This window comes from Crocodylus siamensis, chromosome 1, assembly GCF_052110815.1.
Source record: "Crocodylus siamensis isolate JL-2025a chromosome 1, ASM5211081v1, whole genome shotgun sequence".
Classification (NCBI taxonomy): domain Eukaryota; kingdom Metazoa; phylum Chordata; order Crocodylia; family Crocodylidae; genus Crocodylus; species Crocodylus siamensis.
In genome coordinates, this window is record NC_143395.1 from 25,038,776 (window position 1) to 25,058,247 (window position 19,472).

Below are 19,472 nucleotides of genomic sequence, written 5' to 3' on the forward strand. Positions count from 1 at the left end.
GAAAGTTTAGATCCCTGCTGTCAATTGAACTCTAAATGTTTAAAAATAAAAATGGAGATGAGCAGTTTGGCAAGGCCAGCACTTGCTAATATAATTACTTTCAAAGAAGAAACAAATTAAAGGTTTCCAATGTAAAATGCGTTATTTCTTCTTCTGCCTTTGTTGCTTATGATGGAACTTTCTTTTAAAAGGTATTTCATATTCAAGCCTGTCACTCTAACTTCAGAAAAGGGGGAACAAAACATCAAAAACTTTGCTCTTTAAAGTGAGTCATTAATTACTCATGTAAGTGTATTGACTAACCTTTGCTGGGCAATTAGAGAAGTAATCGTGCTGAAAATGCCAGTGCCCACTCAAATCTCTGCCCACATCCTCAGAATCATCTAGTACTTCTCCCTCATTTTAGACCTGCTGTTTTCTGTTTTTACATGTAAGTAACATTATTGAAGCTTGAAAGCTTGTTTATTGTAATAGATTAAATAGTGCAAGTTCTGTCAGTGACTTCATAAAAAGATTGCCTGTTACCTCTGTTATCATAGTAGTCCTTCTCTGCCGCTACTTCTGGTTGAATTCAGCATTCTTGAACACGAGTGACTAGAATGTATACAGTTATTCAAGATAAGGTTTTGAATTGTGGGGTTGCACAGTGTCATGTGCCTTTTATATAATTATATTCTGTTTTTCTAGTGTCTGAGAGAATCTATTTTTACCAAAGTATTTTGATCCTGCTTTCTATTTACATTTCCTCCCAGCTATGTCATTAGTAAATATCATTATCATGCTGCCATAACCTGTGCCATAATAAAAGTATCAAATAAGATCAGTCCAAAGTCCAGTCCTGGTGGGGCTCTGCTTATAACATCCCTGCAGCCTGGTAGATCTGTCGGCAAAAACAGTTATCGCCTCCCCTTCAGCAAGATATTTATTCATTTTAGTTCCTTCATTAATCCCCAGTTTCTCCAGCTGGATCAGTAAGACTCTGTATAATTATAATTATAATAATAATAATATTTACTGCAATACATCAGTAGTGGATATGGATATATATTTTTGTTTTTGTTGAAGTCGAAATGTATGTTCATGGCATCCATTTACAATTTGGTATTTCTTATTGCCACTTTAAAACTCTTTTATATGTTTATAACTTGACATTTTTTACAATTGGATTTTTGAACCCCTTCCTGCTCTCACTAAAATCAGTAACAAAACTCTTGTGGTTCAGTTGTGTAGTATAGGGATCATAAGGTACTCTAAACTGATAATTAATATAATAGTTTTTTCTTCCTAAATGTAACTTTCTTCTGTTTGAGTCTCTTGAAGTTTAGTTCTGCATGGTGCTGAGTATCCTTAAATTCTGTGTGTAGTAACTGAGTTTAGGATAAGATTGGGATCATGTCTGGGCTTGAATGAAGCTGTGGAGCTGATGATCAAATTGTTTAATTAAACAGTATTTAACACTTTAGTTACTGTCCAGTGTTACAAATATCAAGACAGCTAGCTCTTGTTCTGCTCTTGAAATAATTCCTTACTGTATTTTAGTGTTCAGCTAACTTCCTTGAAAAGGTAGGAATGGGATTATGGGATGATGACAACACAGCATTTTCACAAGAAGTCTAGAGAGATTTTGCTTTCTTTAAATCATTTCTACTAAATAGATCTATTAAAATATAGGTTTACACATGCAGCTGGAGCACTTGCAAGTCTTGTATTACATGAGCTTCTTAATGTTTAGTTGCCTTTTAAAACTAAAATACAAGGATTTGTACATCCAGGCTATAGAAATTTACTATAATTTTGAGTTAAGTTATTCCCATTAGAATTGTTCTCCTTTTGTCATTAGTAGGGGTCTATTTAAATTGCAGAGAAACAAAACAATTTTTGCAGGTTGGTCATGGTAGAAATAGCAAATTCTGTGGATATTTCCTGGATGTACTCATGTACAATGAAGAACAAAGTAAATTATATGTAGAGCTGTACAGAAAGTTTTTAGAAATACTGATTTATGTTTACCTTTAATAAAAATAATCCATTAAGGTAAACTTGTGTTCCAGCAGGGGGAGGAAGGATGAGTGAGTGGAGTTATTTTGCTTGTAGCTGGAGCCAGGTGCCCCTCATCTAAGTGACTGCTGCCCTTCAGGCCGCCGCATTCCCCTCCCCGAGTGGGCTGCCAAGCCAGGCTGCAGCATTAGCAATGTCTGCTGGCTCCCACTGGGGAGCCAACATTTTATTTTTAAGGTTTGATTTTTTTTTTTTTTTTTTTAAGTTGATTTCACAGCCAATCCCACATTTTGCATTTTTCATGAAATCTGTAGTATCACGAATTACATAGACTCTTAGTCATGAATATATGAACACATTTCAGGTGTATTTAAAACGCAGCTGAATATCTCAGCTCAATAGTAGAAAACTATTATGTTTTATCTTGCATTTATCATCTTAACAATAGAAAATATAGAATTCTTTGGTCAGACATAAATGTAGGCATTGCAATGGAAATTAATCCTATCTCTCTCTGCTTTTGTGACTGTCTGGGGGAGAAAATGGATAGGTTTTTTTATTTGGGGGGGAAGGAGGGTGTACATGTTAGACTGTAAAGCAAGATTTTTTTCAGTGATGTAATGGGAAGTAGGTGTCGAGCATACATTGCCTTTGACTTCCTGGGAATTAAATTCCAGACTTCCTTTTGTGTCTTTAAAAGTGCCACAATTGCTAGCAATGTGTATGGATTTCTTTTAATATACAGAAATGTGGTATTTTGATAAAACTGAGTGTAAGTGATTCTAGTTTTTTTAATGATTTACCTTTGCCACATTTAATTTTAATAAAGTGGCAGATATCAAACTTAAACTTAGATTAGAAATGTCAGATTAAGGATAAAAGTTTGAACTATTTTTAATTTAGTTTCATAACATTATTGGTGGGGAGTAGTAGATACACTGGAGGGTAGGGCTAGGATTCAGAGGGCCTAGCCAAGTTGGAGGATTGGGCCAAAAGGAATCTCATGAGGTTTAACGAGGACAGGTACCAGGTCCTGCACTTAGGACAGAACAATCCCATGCACCGTTACAGGCTGGGGGGCTGACTGGGTGGGCAGCAGCTCTGCAGAAAAGGACTTGGGGGTTACAGAGGACAATAACCTGAATGGGCCAGCAGTGTGCCCTTGTTGCCAAGAAGGCTAATGGCATACTGGGCTGCATTGGTGGGATTGAGGCCAGTAGGTCAAAGGAAGTGATTATTCCCCTCTATTCTGCATTAGTAAGGCCACATCTTCATTACTGTGTTCATTTTGGGCCCCCATTACAGAAAGAATGTGGACAAATTGGACAGAGTCCATTGAAGGGCAACAAAAATGGTGAGGGGGCTGAAGGACATGACATCTGAGGAGAGGTTGAGGGAACTGGGCTTATTTAGAGAAGAGAAGACTGAGGGGAGACTTAATAGCAGCCTTCAAGCACCTAAGTTGGGATTCAAAAGAGGATGGAGCTAGACCTGTTCTCAGTTGTAGCAGGTGGCAGAACAAGGAGCAACAGTCTCAAGTTGGAGCAAGGGAAGTTTAGGTTAGATATTAGAAACACCACCATCCTTCTAAGACCCAGCTAAAACCAAGCTTTGGCTGGGATGATCTAGTTGGGGATGGTCCTGCTTAAATTTAAGCAGGGGGGTGGACTTGATGACCCCTTGAGGTCCCTGCCAGCCGTAATTTTCTATCATTCTATGATGGTTTTTAATTTTTGTGTATTTGTAATTTATGTCATATTGACAAACTGTGAATTTTGATGCATCTTTCTCCATTCAGATAGTAGAATGGTGTCACATTGTGTAGCAGGATGGGGGTGAGATTTCAGTTAGATTCCTTGGGAACACTACCATGAGTTCAATAACTGGGCTAAGATCCTAATGTCCATTGTTTCAGAATGACCTGTCTTTGGGCTCACTGTATTTCAGAAGGAACTAGGCATTAATGAGTAAACCAGCACTTCTACATTTTGCTCAGTATAGCTAGAGAGGATGGAGTGTGGCAATAATGGATTTTTTTAAAGAATGTTGTCAAAGATGGAGAGCCTCACATATGTGTGGTGCAGCCAAGGATAGGGTTTTTGGGAGCTTAATGTGTATATATAAGCAAAAATTCCCTATGCTGATTTTGGTAGACTCTTTAGTAGGTAAATTTATAGTAAGATTTTTATGACACTTTGTTTGGTCAGTGGGCAACACTTTCTAATAGAAGCAAAGTAGTCCAATAGTAACTTAAAAAACCAACAGTGTTGTATGCAAAATAAGAATATAGGCAAAATCCTTTCTTATTGCTTTGGAAATAAAGTACCATTTAGCAGCGATTTCATGAATGAGCATGAAAGGTTGGAACATTCATTTAGTCACTTGAATTAAATCCAAATACATTAAAAGCCTTGCATTTAGCTTTGAAGAATTAAAAAACAGGAAATATAGTTGGAGACATTTAAGATCTAAATAGGCAAAAATATCTGACAGGAATGAAGATGACAAGATTCAGCTGAATCTTGATGTATCGAGTAAGTTTACTACCAGATCAAACAACCACAGGGATGTGGTTAATTTGGTCTTGTTGATGAAGTAGGCATCTGTTGCAAATTCTAAGAGATGACTTAAGTGTGAGCTTCTGAAGATCTAATCTAGATGAAACTTACTGTCTGTTTACCAGTGCCAGTCCAGTGCAAATCTTGAGCTCCCGTTTTTGTTATGGTTGTCTGTTGTGGTTGTTGTCTGACTTCTATTTTTATTTCTTTTTAAAAGAGTGTTTCAAGTTTCTGAACGCTGAAGAAAACATATAAAGTTCATTAACTCATCCATATATGAATCTGCTAGACTGAATTGTTACTTTTTCTTATGGAGGAAATATTGCATCGGGGCCTTATTTTTTGTGAAACATTATTGCTATTCTGACCATTACCATCTGGAATACGCTGCTTGTGTTTGTAATGGATAGCTGTCTTCAAAGATGATGCATTTTTAATGAGGGAAGAAACAGCACTTTTAACTGGAGGAGAATGTCACATGCTTCCATAGCCTTTTGCAAGAACCTTATTAATATAGCAACATAACTTACATTTTAAGAAGAAACTATTTGTATGTCATTAATATTCTAACTGTTTCACTTTTAATCAAATTATATTTAAAATTCTTTTGAAGAAAATCAGTTTCCGTATCTTTGGTAACTTTCTTTTCCATTCACATTATTAGCAATGATAGAACAACAACAAAAATGGGTCATTAAAACTTCTACTCTGCAGGAGTTACAGACCTCCATCATATCCCAGTTTTTTTTTTCCCATTGATTCTCCCTTTTTCCTTCCACAGAGGGTTGATCTTTTTTCCACTAAGCTACCACAGCTACTCAAATAATAGACTTGGCACAGTGGGAGTGATTATGGTACATCTTGGTGCACACAATCTCATAGTGGGGTGTGGTGGGAAGGAAGGATGTGAACAACAGTGCTAAACCTAATTTGAGAGGTGGAAGGCATAGTTGTGAAAGGTGCATTGATAGATATGTTTGTACTTCAGCACAGGGGTGTTGACTGTATAGCCCATGGGCTAGATCTGGCTTAGAGAGCAGCATCGGCATCTGGGTAGGTAGGATGGGTAGGAGCAGGGTCCACTGGGGAAATCTGGGGTATGGAGCTCTGCTTGGGTCGCACTTCCATGGCAGAGCAGGCAAACAACAACTGTGTTAATTCCTGTGGCTCCTTGCTACTGCTCACCCCACATCTACTACCAGCCCCAAAGGAGCACTGTGGTCTGGAGGTACAGGAGGGATGGATAAGTTTGACACCCAATCTAGTAGAAAAACTTCAGAAAATTCCATACAATATGAAGTAATGTGTCTGTGTCCTTTTGTTGTTATGTGTCTTAAACTCATGTAACTTTTTAAGTTAAATGAATAACTTTAAAAACGATTTGTTCATATAGTGTGTTACTCGAAGAAAAATGTGAGATACATTGGTGTTTCTAATTAAGTGAATAAAACAAAATAAAATTTAATAATCTGCTTAGTCAGCTGATCAGTATAGGTCCCAATTGTATCCACAACGCTAATCTCTGAGGCTTGCTTTTATAATATATAAACAGTCAAACTGGGTATGCGCTAAAGCAGTTAAACAAGAAGCCTTTAAATTGTTGTCCTAAATTAAAAGGCCTAAATCACAGTGCTCCTCTAAAACAATTTGCAGAGATGTTTGCTCACGTGACAAGCAATAGATTCAGTAAAGCTCTTATCATGCTGTTCTTTGAGTGTGTTTGATTCTGAGGTATGCAATTACTTTTTGTATTGCAGCACCATAGCACAAAGGAGCTGCTAGCTGTATATTTATTTATTTAGGAAGTACATGTAATTTCATAATTTTATGTCTTTAGGTTTTGGGACCTGCCCCAAGATGGTGCTCGTTTTTAGATAACTTGACAGAAGAACTGGAGGAGAATCCAGAGAGCACAGTATATGACGATTATAAATTTGTTACCAGAAAAGATCTTGAAAATTTAGGTAAAACTTATTCACCCAAATCTTATCCCTTGGCCCTTTTCTCTTCTCCTTATTTTTACTGTTTGGCTTTAAAGTACTTGCATGATACATATAGGTCTGCAGTGCACCATGTGAACAAGTAACACAGGGGGCTGTTAAAGTTTCTCAAAGTGGTTCTTTCTAACATTTTCCAGTGTCATAGTTTCATAGTTGGTAGAGTCGGAAGGGACCTGAGCAGATCATCAAGTCCAACCCCCTGCCATGGGTAGGAAAGAGTGCTGGGGTCAAATGACCCTGGCTAAGTGTTTATCCAGCCTCCTTTTAAAGACCCCCAGGGTAGGAGCCAGCACCACTTCTCTTGGAAGTTGGTTCCAGATCCGAGCCACCCTGACTGAAGTAGTGCTTCCTAATGTCCAGCCTGAACCTACTCTCAGTCAATTTATGGCCATTATTCCTAGTTACTCCTGGTAGTGCTTGGGAGAACAGGGTCTCTCCTGTTCCCTGCTGGTCCCCCTTGGGTAAGATCTAATTTTCTTAATTTAATCAAATCTTCGCCAGTGCATGGAAAAGCCTCTTGTTCATGGCTTGACTCCTGAGGAAGAGGTTGATACTTAGTGATCTAAGTCATTTGAGGAAGTGCTTTGAGTCTGTCACAAAAAAAATAGAAAAGGAAGAGAAGCTGTTTTTATTTTTAAATCCTTATGAGGTGGTCTAACAATACAAGGCTAAGACTACAACAAGTATGTAAGCAAAAAAAATCCACTTGCCAGGAGATGCTTTCATTAGTGGAAATATTATGCCACTCTGCTATCAAACACATAACTGGTTAATGGAATCCTAGTTCTGTGTCTTAACTGCCAGATCAGTCTTCCTCTCTAACTTGAAAAGGGTTCAGAAAGCCAGTTAAGAGCAACTTAGTTCAGTTTTGCATTTCAGCTACCTTGTACCAGCTAAATCAAGTTCTCTGACAGGAGTTTTCAGCTGCTAGTGGTGGTGTGCATTTTGGTGATCTGTTCCATGAACACAAAATCAACCACACACTCAACTCCCTTCTCTTTGAGAGAGCTTTCAGATGACTCTTCACAGTTGTCTTTTTCTAGCCAAACTAAAATCGTGGCCTTTCTCTCTGTTGTCTCCTTCTCAACATTAAGTTCCAGATGACTGAAACAGAATTCTTTAAATTCCCCACTGCTGCCCCAGATGGTCAGTGCTACTGCTCCCTTTCTCAGTCCCCGTGAAGGAACTATCTCCAGATCTGACCTCTTAAGCATAACCTGAATGTGAGAGCCCGAGCCTTGAAAATTCTTATCGTGCAGCACTTCATCCACACAGAAAAGGTGTTGTCCTGGCATTTTTCATGTCACGTCGAATATTTAAAAGAGGAATAAATTAGGAGTAGCTGTACTGCCTTTTAAATGTATACTCTCCCATGGTCCAGATTAAGTCAGATGATCAAATTAACAAACCAGCCCTACAAGGGACATCTCACAATTCAGATAGATGTTCAGGTATATTAATCTTACTTGATGTCACTTGAGGTAATCTTTTCAGGGCCTGTAAGCCTTTATGCCCACAGGTTCTTTCTGTGTCAGGTTGCTTCAAGTGAACAGTCACATTTATAACATTTAGTGATCTTCACATTATGGTACCTGATTCATCCAACTCCATGTATTGCAGTATCATGATTTGTTTTGTGAAGTTGGATACTCCCCTACCCCGTGTCATAAGGGGGAATGGGAGTTAGGTTTTGGAGATGCATTGGCTGGTGGCTTTTCAAAATTGCTTATTTCTGCAGTTGTGTCTTATCAGTACTTACTGATTGGCAAAACTGTTGGCTCAATAAGGAATGTTTTACTTCACATAAAGACCTTTCTGTCAGCTTTAGAGTTATCTGAAGATTACTGGTCTTTCATGTAGAGATTTCCACTTGTATTTAGGTTAGGGCCTAGGGTGACATGCTTATGATTTAATATGGTATAATATGTTTAGGTACTTCAGCATGTCTATTCTTCAAAGGTAGTAACCCAAGGCAAATCTCTTAATTAAAACATCAACATACCACACTAGTAACTGTGATCCAAACTCATATGGCAAGCATGTATCCTTCTCACAAACAGTTTTCCTTTTAAAACTTTCTATAGATTGTAGGCTAGTGAGAATCTTTAAAAAGTGCACAATGGCTCTTTACTATGGCACCAAAAAATTGGTTTTATTATGAGGTCACTCTAATTCCTTGCCAGCTGAACTGAATTGTTTGTGATCTTACTTTAGCCTTTATACAATGAATGGCAATATTGATGATTTAGTCTTCCAAATACATACCACTGTATTTGCTCAAATCTAAGACAACCCTGAATTTAAGACAGCTCCCCAGTAATTAGATTTTGTATATGGAAGATTTTATAAATTAGTTATAATTTTTCAGGTATAGAATCTAATTATTGGAGAGGTGTTTTGAATTCATCCTGTCCACCCCCTCCCCCCCAGCTGCTACCACAGAGAAAGCAGTGAGTGGAGGCGGGGGTCAGGTGGCCCCCTTGTCCTCTCCCTCCCCCCTTCAACTTCTTTCCTCTGCAGCCTCCTTGTCACCTGCACTACCTCTGCCCTTAGCTCCGCAGAGCCTCTGCCTCTTCTCCCTGCCCCCATTCCCCAGTCTCTGCCTCTTTACCCATGCCCCCATCACTCCCTGCAATCTCTATCTCTTCCTCCCCTCCCTACCATCAGATGCTGATCAGGCTGTATGCCCTCCCCAGAGCACAGCACAAGGAAGCGTAGCCATTGTTGGGCTATGCAGCAGTGGCAGCACTGCTGATTGGCTAAGCAGGGCGTGGAGTTTCTGTGTGCTCTGTGTCCAGGAGGGAATCCAGCCTGAGCCCAAGCCAAGCTGTACATGGTGGTAAGGTGGGTGGGACCAGAAGCCGCAGAGGGCAAGGGGAGTGGGCACAGCAGACAGTTGTTGAGGATCTGACTCTGACCCCAACCAAATCTAAGGACCAGTCAAAGCCACAGGAGCTATCTGCCTCCTGTTCTGCTTTGTACACGGATGTAAGACAAGAGGCTTCCCTGTCCCCCGACCCCCCACCGCATGCTCATGGGGAAGGGGAACATTATCTTACAAGTGAGTGCACACTGTATTTCTTTTGCCTTCATTCTTTAGTTTAGCTGTGGTGTAAGAACTTATCTAGGTCCCAGATTTCTGAAATTCTCTGTAATCTTTTTTTCAGGCCTTGCTCATCTCATTGGATCACCCATGCTCAGAGCGTATATGCATGGCTTTTTCATGGATATAAGATTGTATCATAAGGTAAGTAAGGTTAATTCATTACAACTGTTTGTAATTGTCATATATTTTTGCCTTTGTGGATACTCTGCAATGAGAAAAGCATACTTTTTCATATGCTACTTTTGTCCATTTTAATGCTTTCTGATTTGTGTATTAAAGGTGAAAATGATGGTCAACCCGTTTGCTTATGAGGAATATCGAAAAGAGAAAATTAGGCAGAAGATAGAAGAAACGCGTGCACAGAGAGTTCAACTCAAGGTAGAGCCCTATTTATGATGATTAAACATTTGGAGAAAAACATTAATAGAGAATATGCACTTCCACTCATACCTGAAAGCACTAGGAATTTATTCGGTTTATCCTGATTTTTGCTGAAGTTGTGAAATCAATTTGTAGCTGTGATTTATAGACCTCTTTTTGCATGGAACTGTAGCATCCGTATGTATATGGATCCTGACTTGAGATGAAACCATTATTTTTAAAAAAGATGATGTTTTAAGTTAAAAAGTGCAACAAGACTGAGTAGATAAGTTAAGGATAAACTTGCAGTTCCTATTCTACCTGTAAGCCTGGAGGTTAGGGGATAATTTGAGCCCTTAAAATACAGCTCAGTTCTGAAAAATACCACACTAAAAATGGCATCCAAGGATTTAATGCTTGTACACAAGGCTTTTCAGATCAAGTAAAAATCTGCCAGCCTTTCCCTATCCCTGAGAATTTTTTCAGCAGATCAACACAGATATCTTTCCCTTACAATTTCTTCCCCCTCTCTTCCTCCCCTCACCCTCAGTTACTACTGCTGGACCACAGTGAGCAGGAAGTCTGTCTGGATTTTGCAACTCTGTAGGTGCCCTGATAGCAGAGTTTATATGGTTGAAGATGAAGGACCTCTTCTGAGAGAGTGATACAACTTCACAATTGACCATTAGAGCATTGATTGTGCAGAGTTCTCTATCTCTAAGGAAGACTGCAGCTTTGAGGACCTTTCCTTTCCTACTGGCTGAATAGTTAACAATCACAGGACTGTTTTCTAACTTAAGTCTCTGTGTGGGAAGCCATTACTCTGGTGAAACATTTCTAATTGTGCTGTTCCTAGTTGTATTGGATGAGTAAATCTACTTTTAGGTAGAAGGTTTTAATCAATGTTGAGAGGTGCATTTGTCCTTGGAGCTAAAGTAATGAGTGTGAAATAGGTAAAATATCTAAGGTTCTTTTGCACAAAGGAACAATGTACTGATGAGTTTTCTTTCTTTAACTAGAAACTTCCAAAAGTTAACAAAGAGCTGGCACTCAAGCTGATTGAGGAAGAGGAGGAGGAGCAGGAGGCCTCTAGAAAAAGGAAGCAAAAGGTACAACTGTTTTGTTTCAAGGGTTTCCGAAACTCAACAGAAATGCTGAAATAGTGATGAACATAATAAACAATTTACTGTAGGTCAGTGTTTGGATGACAAACATTTTGTCTTTTTATAGAACACTGTGTATATTATATTAATTGATGGCTTTACAATAGAGTTGATCAGTGTTTGGGAGTTCAATAGGCTGCTTACAGATGTGGGGGAAAAAAACCATGTCCTTTACGCTCCGTGTGCCCCCATTCTGAGCACAGCACCTGCCCAGAAGAGGCAGTGTGTTAGTTGGACCCTGCTTGCCTAACATCTGTATAAATTGGCTGCTTTAGTGGGGCTTTATGGTGCTTTTGTCTAAAAGCTGATTGAATCAGCTAGTAGATAAAAGTGCCAAAAAGCCCTGCCGGAGCACCTGATCTATACAGACACTGAGGCTAGGGATAGAAGTTACACACACATTGGTTTAAGAGAGCAGAAACTGGTTTAAACCTATAACAAAACATAAGTTCAGTGCACATAAACCAGTTTCAAAATGGCTGAAACCGGTTTGAGATAAACCTGGCTGAATGTAGTATCAGACTTAACTGATTGAGGTTACACTAGTTTATGGAACTTCTGTCCCAGACCCCTTCCTGGTCTGGTTAAGTTAAATCAGAGTCCCCCAGCAGCCTGACATGCTCTGCAGGCCTGGGCAGGGCTGTGCTCTATGCTCCAGTGGAGCAGGGCTAGCCCTGTCCCTCTGCTCCCTAGCTGGAGCATGGGTGGGCTGGGGTTGGGGTGTGGCCAGATGTCTGTCGTCCCCCGCCCCCCCCCACCCCAAGGCAAAGGCAGCAGGGAAAAGTTTATTCCCCAACTCCCTCCCCTGTCCCACCAACACGGACCTGCCAGGCATTTCTACACTTCCTGCTTCAGTGATGTGGTTGTGGCCAGCCCTGGCACTAACCTCAGGTGAACTAGCTAAGAGGGAATGGGTTTAAGTCTCCCCTCCCCATCCCACCAGCATGGACCCGAGCTGGAGTCCACCTGGTTCTCCCCCTTGCTGCTGTAATGGCAGGTGTGTGGTCAGATGCTGGCTGGCATGGTCCCCTTAGGCAAGGGAACAGGGAGGAGGGTTATTTCTCCCCTCTGTCTGGTGGAGGGGGCAGGGAGGGGGGTTATGCTGCCGTTCTCCCCACGCAGGGAGCAAGCAGCAGAGGCAGCAGCCGGGGCTGGCAGATCCCAGCAGCAGTCTGCCAGGAGTGGGGGTAGGGAGGGGGTGCAGAGGGGCATAAACCCCCTTCCTGCCCCCTTTCCCTCAGGGGGGCATGCCAACCAGTGTTTGGCCACTCCTCCGCCCCTGCCCTTGCAGCAGCAAGGGGGAAGCGCCAGGTGGGCCCTGGTTCTGGTCCATGCCACTGCATGCATGTGCCCACATTTTTCGAGTCAGAGCGAATGTCTGTTCACTTGCAAATTGATTCAATATAGGCAGGTTAGACTAACCTGCAAAGATTGAATCAATTCAGGCTCCAGCTTCTTTTAATATTAGTCCTTAGCCTGAGAAGCTGGGTTGAATCAACATGCTACCTCTTCTAGTAAAGTGCTGGGAGTTTTTTCTTTTTTTCATGACTATCAGTGCTGGTAAAGAAGAAGCACTCGCTGAGGAAATGAATTATGGAAAAAGAGGAATACAGAAACTCTACACACTTGGTTAACAGCAAAGTACTAAAAAAAAACCCCCTTTTTATTGATTATTTGTTTCATGATAGTTTCCATAATATGTTAAGAGTTGTCCATTACTAGAGGAAGAGATAGTATACTTCCTTAATGATTTAATAGAATCTTTTTATTCTGTACTTAATTCCTCTTCCTAAAATTCCCCAAGCTGTCTATTCTTTTATGCTGCCATAACTGTTGTACAGCTGATACCAAAACTGCCTTATACTCAACTAGATGTTAAATAAAGATATTTCTAGTAGTGTTAAATAAATATTTATATATAGCAGTGTTTAACATCTGTCAGAAGAGACAATCCACGCATTTGAAATCAGTCTCATATCATGTACTTTTGTAGAATTTTGAAGACTTTGTGGCATGGGCCATAATCTACAAGATATATAACTTGTCCTGGCACCCTCCTAATGTCTTACAGAGGCTTGCTGTATTTCATATAAGTGAGGTTATCAGCTTGCAGCAGAAGAGCTTAGTGTTGGAATTCATATCCTCATCTTGTGGCTGCCTATAAATTCATCAGGGAATGACAACAGGGAATAGGAGATGCTCTATTTACTAGGACACTCCCTGAAGTAACTTGGAACAGTGGCCACATTGGCGGAGAGCAGATTTAGGTTGGACATTAGAAAGAACTTCTTTACTGTAAGGGTTGCCAGAATCTGGAATGGGCTTCCAAGGGAGGTGGTGCTCTCCCCTACCCTGGGGGGTCTTCAAGAGGAGACTGGACAAGCACCTAGCTGGGATTGTTTGACCCCAGCGCTCTTTCCTGCCCAGGGCAGGGGGTCAGACTAGATGACCTGCTGCGGTCCTTTCCGACCCTAACATCTGTGAATCTGGGGACAGAGTGTAAGAGTTTACAGCTCATGGGTGTGATGGCAGGGAGAGAGAAATCAATGAAAAGCTAGGGTTAGAATCTTCACTGCAGATTTTCTGAGTCTGTTCCCACATGGCAACACTTTAGCTTCTTGGATAGTTTATTCATATGTGTTTCTGAATATTTCTCCGAAACTTTGTGAATTTTACCAAGAGCATCTGGTTTTGTATAGTGATGCATCTGTTTTTTCCACTGTGTTTTCTGGATTAGATAATTAACAAGATTTCTGTAAGGTTCTGAGCATTCCTTTCTTAAATCTGTCTCTTTTCACCATTTCTTTCCTTTGTTGACAGCTGTGAAAACATACCATTGTGCTAGGAAAGCTGCTTGGGGTAGTAGTTTTGCAGCTGCTTCAGTTAAGGAATTTTTAACATAAAAATAATCTTTAGTAATTTTTCACTTTAGGTATAGTAATACACAAGTAGAAATTTGAAATCAAGTTGTGCATGATCCTACTGCTATTGTAGTCAACGCCAAAACTTCTTTTGCCTTCAGTGGTGCTGGGGCAGGCTTTCATCAACACAGACATAATTGCTATATATTGTGGTGGCAGTGGCAACAAATGTATAAGATATATGTAGAACCCTTTTTAAAAGTCTTAATTATTTAGTGTTGGAGTGATGCTATCACCATCATGGTCCAGGAAATATGCAAGAGGCAAGGGTTTTTGTGGCTAATATATCTTACGGCACTAACTGCATGGTTGGAATAGACTTAGGTGCACTTTCAAATGCATTATATTCTTCTTCAGGTCACAATTATTTACATAGTCATAAAATATCTATGGAATAGTCTTTGTAGAACACTGACCTGAAGTTTAGGTTTTTTTGTTTGATTTGGGTGAGCTGGTTGCAGGGTGAGGGTTGCCCTATAAATGCTGCTGATTAATTGAGATATTTCAAGATGCGTCCGAATTTGAGATATTTCAGTAACGCATTGTAAACACTAATCTGCTTAAAGTTCCTATACTTTGTTTACAAAGGGCTCAGAATAATGTTATTTTCTTTATAGAACTAGAATAAATAGTAAAGTGCCCCACAGTTTAAATTGACTACATTTGTTTTAAAAGGGTTCTAAAGAATAAATATTTTACATCTTGTGTTTTGTTGTTTAATTATAAGCCTAACACACAATTGAATGAGCTTTACTTCTAAAATCAATTATCAGGATTTGTTGCCAAATTTTATAATTGGCTTTTGTTTTTCATTCCTTTTCAGAACCTGCCTAATATTCTGAAAGATGACCGCTTTAAAGTCATGTTTGAGAACCCAGATTTCCAGGTGGATGAGAAGAGTGAAGAATTTAGGCTGCTTAATCCACTTGTTTCTAAAATTAGTGAAAAAAGAAAGAAGAAACTAAAAATTCTAGAGCAACAAGAAGCACAAGAACTGGTAAAGTATTCTTTTGGATTGGAATGATACACTGTTTGTATTATTAACTGTGATAAATGTTCAAGTATTTCATGTTATGTGACCTAGGAAAGAGAAAAAAGCAGTGGAGAAAAATCTAATTAGTGTGATTTAGATCTAAAACTTAAATGGACTATATTAATTTGTCTGTAAAAGCAGTTCATTTGCAGAATCTACTGTTCTTTGCTTTGATTAGTTATTGCATTTGTTAACATTCTTCGCAATCTCTGCAGTTACAACTTTAGGTGCTTTAATTGGCCAAATAGTTTAAAAAAGAAAATGAGTTAATTGTTACTTAGAGTAACTATTTTTGTCTGCAGGAAGAGGAGGAAGAGCCAGAAGGAAAACCAAGTGATGCAGAAAGTTCTGAGAGTTCAGATGATGAAAAAGGTTGGGTTGAAGAGGTCAGGAAACAACGCAAACTTTTACGCCAAGAGGAAAAAGTTAAACGGCAGGAAAGGTTCAAGGAGGATCAGCAAACATCACTGAAACCCCAGTTTTTTGAGATTAAAGCAGGGGAGGAATTCAGAAGCTTCAAGGATTCTGCCAAAAAACAAAAGCTAATAAAGTAAGACTACCATTTCTGCTCTCACATTTGGGGTAGTGTATCCTCAGCTAGCTCTTTATAGCATGTAGGCCAGGTTGTTTTAACTTCCATGATAGACTTGAAAATAGTTGTTTCTAAAGCCAGACCCATTTACTGTGGGGTATGACTTGAAATAAAAACAGTTGTCGCATCTGTGTTCCCTGGAGTTACACACATTTGGCATGTGTAGTTCCTGTGCTGTATTTTAAATGAAAAGGGTTCAATGTTCTGAGCCAGATTGGAGATACCTCCCTCTCAGTGGTGAACTTTTGCTCACACACAGTCATACTGACATCAGTGTGCCCACTTACATGCATAATATGTATGAGTAAGAGATTCACACTCTGACCCTTCATTAGGCATGGTAGAATACCTCAGGATTTCTCAGTGTTTACTAAGTAAAGCATTCTTTGTATTGGAATAGAAGACTAAAATAACATGGTTTTAGCCTTTTTTTCTTTGACGCTTAGCATTTTGCATGAAACATGCTTCTTTTTTGGCTTCCAGTCTGCAGGTTTTTGCTGTGCTCTGCTGGAAGTCTAGATTTAGATTTTTATTTGAGTCCCATATTTAATTTGTAGCTTTCAGGCTGGGTGTCAGCTAAGGCAGCAGTTCCCAGCCCAGGTCTCATGGCTTCAGAGAATTTCATGAGATCCTCTTAAGGGTGTTGCGGGGCGCCAAGCAACAATAGCACTGTCGGGTGCGCAAACACCTACACGAGTCACAAGATAAAACTAGAGATTTAAGACTGGAATCCATAGCGTTAAAAAGTGGTCTGAGTTTTTTGCAACAGAAGAATTGTACTATTATTTTTCCATAATCAAAAACATAGAAAAAAGAAAGAAAACCAGGAGCTAGCACTTTCTGAGGGGTGCCTTGAGTTTAACAAGGTTGAATACCACTGAGCTAAAGCAACAATCTTCTCTGGGCTTACCTACAGAGTTAGTACACTTGGGATTGTTTTAGTTCTAGAGGATAGGGCTGCTTTTTTCCTCCTTGTAAATTTCTTTTGGGATATGCAGTCTGTAGGCCAAGGCTGTTATATGCTCAAACGAGGGTGACATGCACATTTTACATGTGTATTACTATTGCAACTTCAAAACTTACCTGAAAAAGAGAACAGATCAGTTGTCGCAGTGCTGTGATTTCCATCGTTTGGCCAGAAATGTCAGCATGCCTGCCAACTTGCAACCTGTTCTTTTTAGCAAATTCATCTAAAGACCTCTAATGTCCTATACCTTTCAGGGACACTAAATAATTTGAAGGCAAAGGATAGAGGAAGTATCATAAGCAGGGATCCTGGTTTTCCCTAATAAAAAAAAATTGCAAAATTGCTGATTTTAAGAACCCCAAAATCTATGATTTAAATTGAAAGGCCCCACAGTTCCCCCAGCATATGTACATGCATATGGCACCCCCTGCCTAACTGTTGTTCTCCTGCTCCCTCCCAGCCTCCTGTGGGCTGGAACGCTGCCATCCTGCAGAGAGCTTGTTGCAAAACTTGGTTGCTCTGTTAAAATGAAAAATCTGCATTTTTCTCCATTTCCCCATGCAAAATGGAAAACCTGGATTCGTGATCACAAACATAGGGGCTTTAACTCAACAAGCAGAATGAAAGATTTGGTAAATGAACTTTAAAGAAGGGCCTGAAACACTCAGCAGTAATTAATGTAAGCAAAGGAGCCCTCTCACTGTGGACATTACTTAAAAAAAAAAAAATTGCGTGCGTGTGTTTCATAGTTAGTAGGGTAGGAAGGGACCTGAGCAGATCATCAAGTCCGACCCCCTCCCATGGCAGGAAAGAGTACTGGGGTCAGACGGCCCCAGCAAGGTGTTCGTCTAGCCTCCTCTTAAAGACCCCCAGGGTAGGAGCCAGCACCACTTCTCTTGGAAGTTGGTTCCAGATCCTAGCCGCCCTGACAGGGAAGTAGCACCTCCTGATGTCTAATCTGAATTTACCCCCTGCCAGCTTGTGACCGTTATTTCCAGTTACTCCTGGTAGTGCTTGGGGGAACAGAGACTCCCCCAGTGCCTGCTGGTCCCCTCTGACTAGTTTGTAGCAGGCCACTAGATCCCCCTTCAGCCTTCTCTTGTGGAGGCTGAACAGGTTCAGGTCCCATAGCCTCTGCTCGTAGGGCCTTCCCTGCTGCCCCCTGATCATGCAAGTGGCCTGCCTCTGGACCCTCTCCATGCTGTCCACATCCCTCTTGAAGTGCGGTAGCCAGAACTGGACACAGTACTCCACCTGTGGCCTGACCAGTGCTGCATAGAGGGGGAGGATCACCTCCTTGGACCTGCTTGAGATGCATATGTGGATGCATGACAAGGTGTGGTTGGCCTTCCTGACTGCATCCCCACACTGCCGACCCATGTTCATATTGGCATCAGTGATGACTCCAAGATCCTCTTCTGCCTCTGCACTGACAAGAATGGAGTTCCCCAGCCTGTAGGTATGGTGCTGGTTCTTCCTCCCCAGGTGCATCACCTTGCACTTGTCAGTGTTGAATCCCATCCTATTCTCATCCACCCACCCCTGTAACCTGTCTAGGTCCAATTGTAGCCTGTTCCTCCCTTCTAGCGTGCCTACATCCCCCCACATCTTAGTGTCATCAGCAGATTTGACCCCACTGCCCACATCACTCCAGGGTGAAAATGACCCATCCACCACCACTCTCTGGGTGCAGCCCTCCAGCCAGTTGGTAACCCATTTGGCTGTGTGGGTGTTGACACCACAGTCCCCCCATTTTTTAATGAGAACGGGGTGAGAGACAGTGTCGAAGGCCTTCCGAAAGTCCAGGAAGACTACATCCACTGCTAACCCTGCATCTAAGGATTTGGTGACCTGGTCGTAGAAGGCCACCAGGTTGGTCTGACAGGGCCTGCCTCTAATGAACCCGTGTTGGCTACCCCTAAGTATAATCTCCCCTGCTGGCCTCTTGTGGATATGCGCCAGAATAATTCTCTCAAAAAGCTTACCCAGGATCAAAGTAAGACTAACTGGCCTATAGTTTCCCAGGTCCTCCTTCCTCGCTTTTTTGAAGATGGGAACCATGTTGGTCCCTTCCAGTCCTCTGGCACCACACCAGAGCACCACAAGTGCTCGTACAGCCATGCCAGGGATCCCACAATGACCTCAGCTAATTCCCTCAGTACTCTTAAGGTGGAGATTGTCGGGACCAGGCAATTTGAATACATCCAGTCCCTCCAGAAGTTCCCTGACTAGATCCTCACTGACTCTGGGCCTAGGAGCGCCTCCCCTGGGGCCTGAGGGGGTCCCAGTGTTGGGGCTGATCCGGTCCCTGCTCAGGAAAATGGAGGCAAGGAAGTCATTAAATAGATTAGCTTTGTCATCTGATGTGACTGAAATTTCCTAGGGTGTCTTGCAGGGGCCCCACATTACCCAGTACCTTCTTTTTGCCCCCTATGTATTTAAAAAAAGATTTCTTGTTGTCCTTGATCCGGGAAGCTAGTCCCGGTTCCATCTCCGCCTTGGTCTTCCTGACTGCCCCCCCTACATCCCTGAGCAACCGCAGTATAATCCTCCCTGGTGATGGCCCCTCCCTTCCATTGGGTGTACGTCTCCCTTTTAGCTAGGAGACATTCCCGGATGCTTTTGGTGATCCATGGGGGCTTTTTGCGCCCTCCTGCCCCCTTTGATCCATGTTGGGATTACCTCCTTTTGGGCTTGGGGGATCATCTTCTTAAAGGAGCAACCACTCTTCTTGGACACCTGGCTCCCCTCCCCTCCGGGACCTTAGTGCTTCC

General features: G+C 41.2%; 1 protein-coding gene across 1 annotated transcript in view; it reads left to right on the forward strand.

The window, feature by feature from the left end:
- NOL10 (nucleolar protein 10) overlaps positions 1-19,472 on the forward strand; it is a 74,953-nt gene that overhangs the window by 42,262 nt on the left and 13,219 nt on the right. Inside the window, exons 14-19 of the mRNA XM_090032131.1 lie at positions 6,394-6,520; positions 9,724-9,803; positions 9,942-10,040; positions 11,042-11,131; positions 14,930-15,103; positions 15,442-15,689. Of these exons, the coding sequence (XP_089888257.1) occupies positions 6,394-6,520; positions 9,724-9,803; positions 9,942-10,040; positions 11,042-11,131; positions 14,930-15,103; positions 15,442-15,689 (818 nt within the window). The remainder of the gene's footprint in view (positions 1-6,393; positions 6,521-9,723; positions 9,804-9,941; positions 10,041-11,041; positions 11,132-14,929; positions 15,104-15,441; positions 15,690-19,472) is intronic.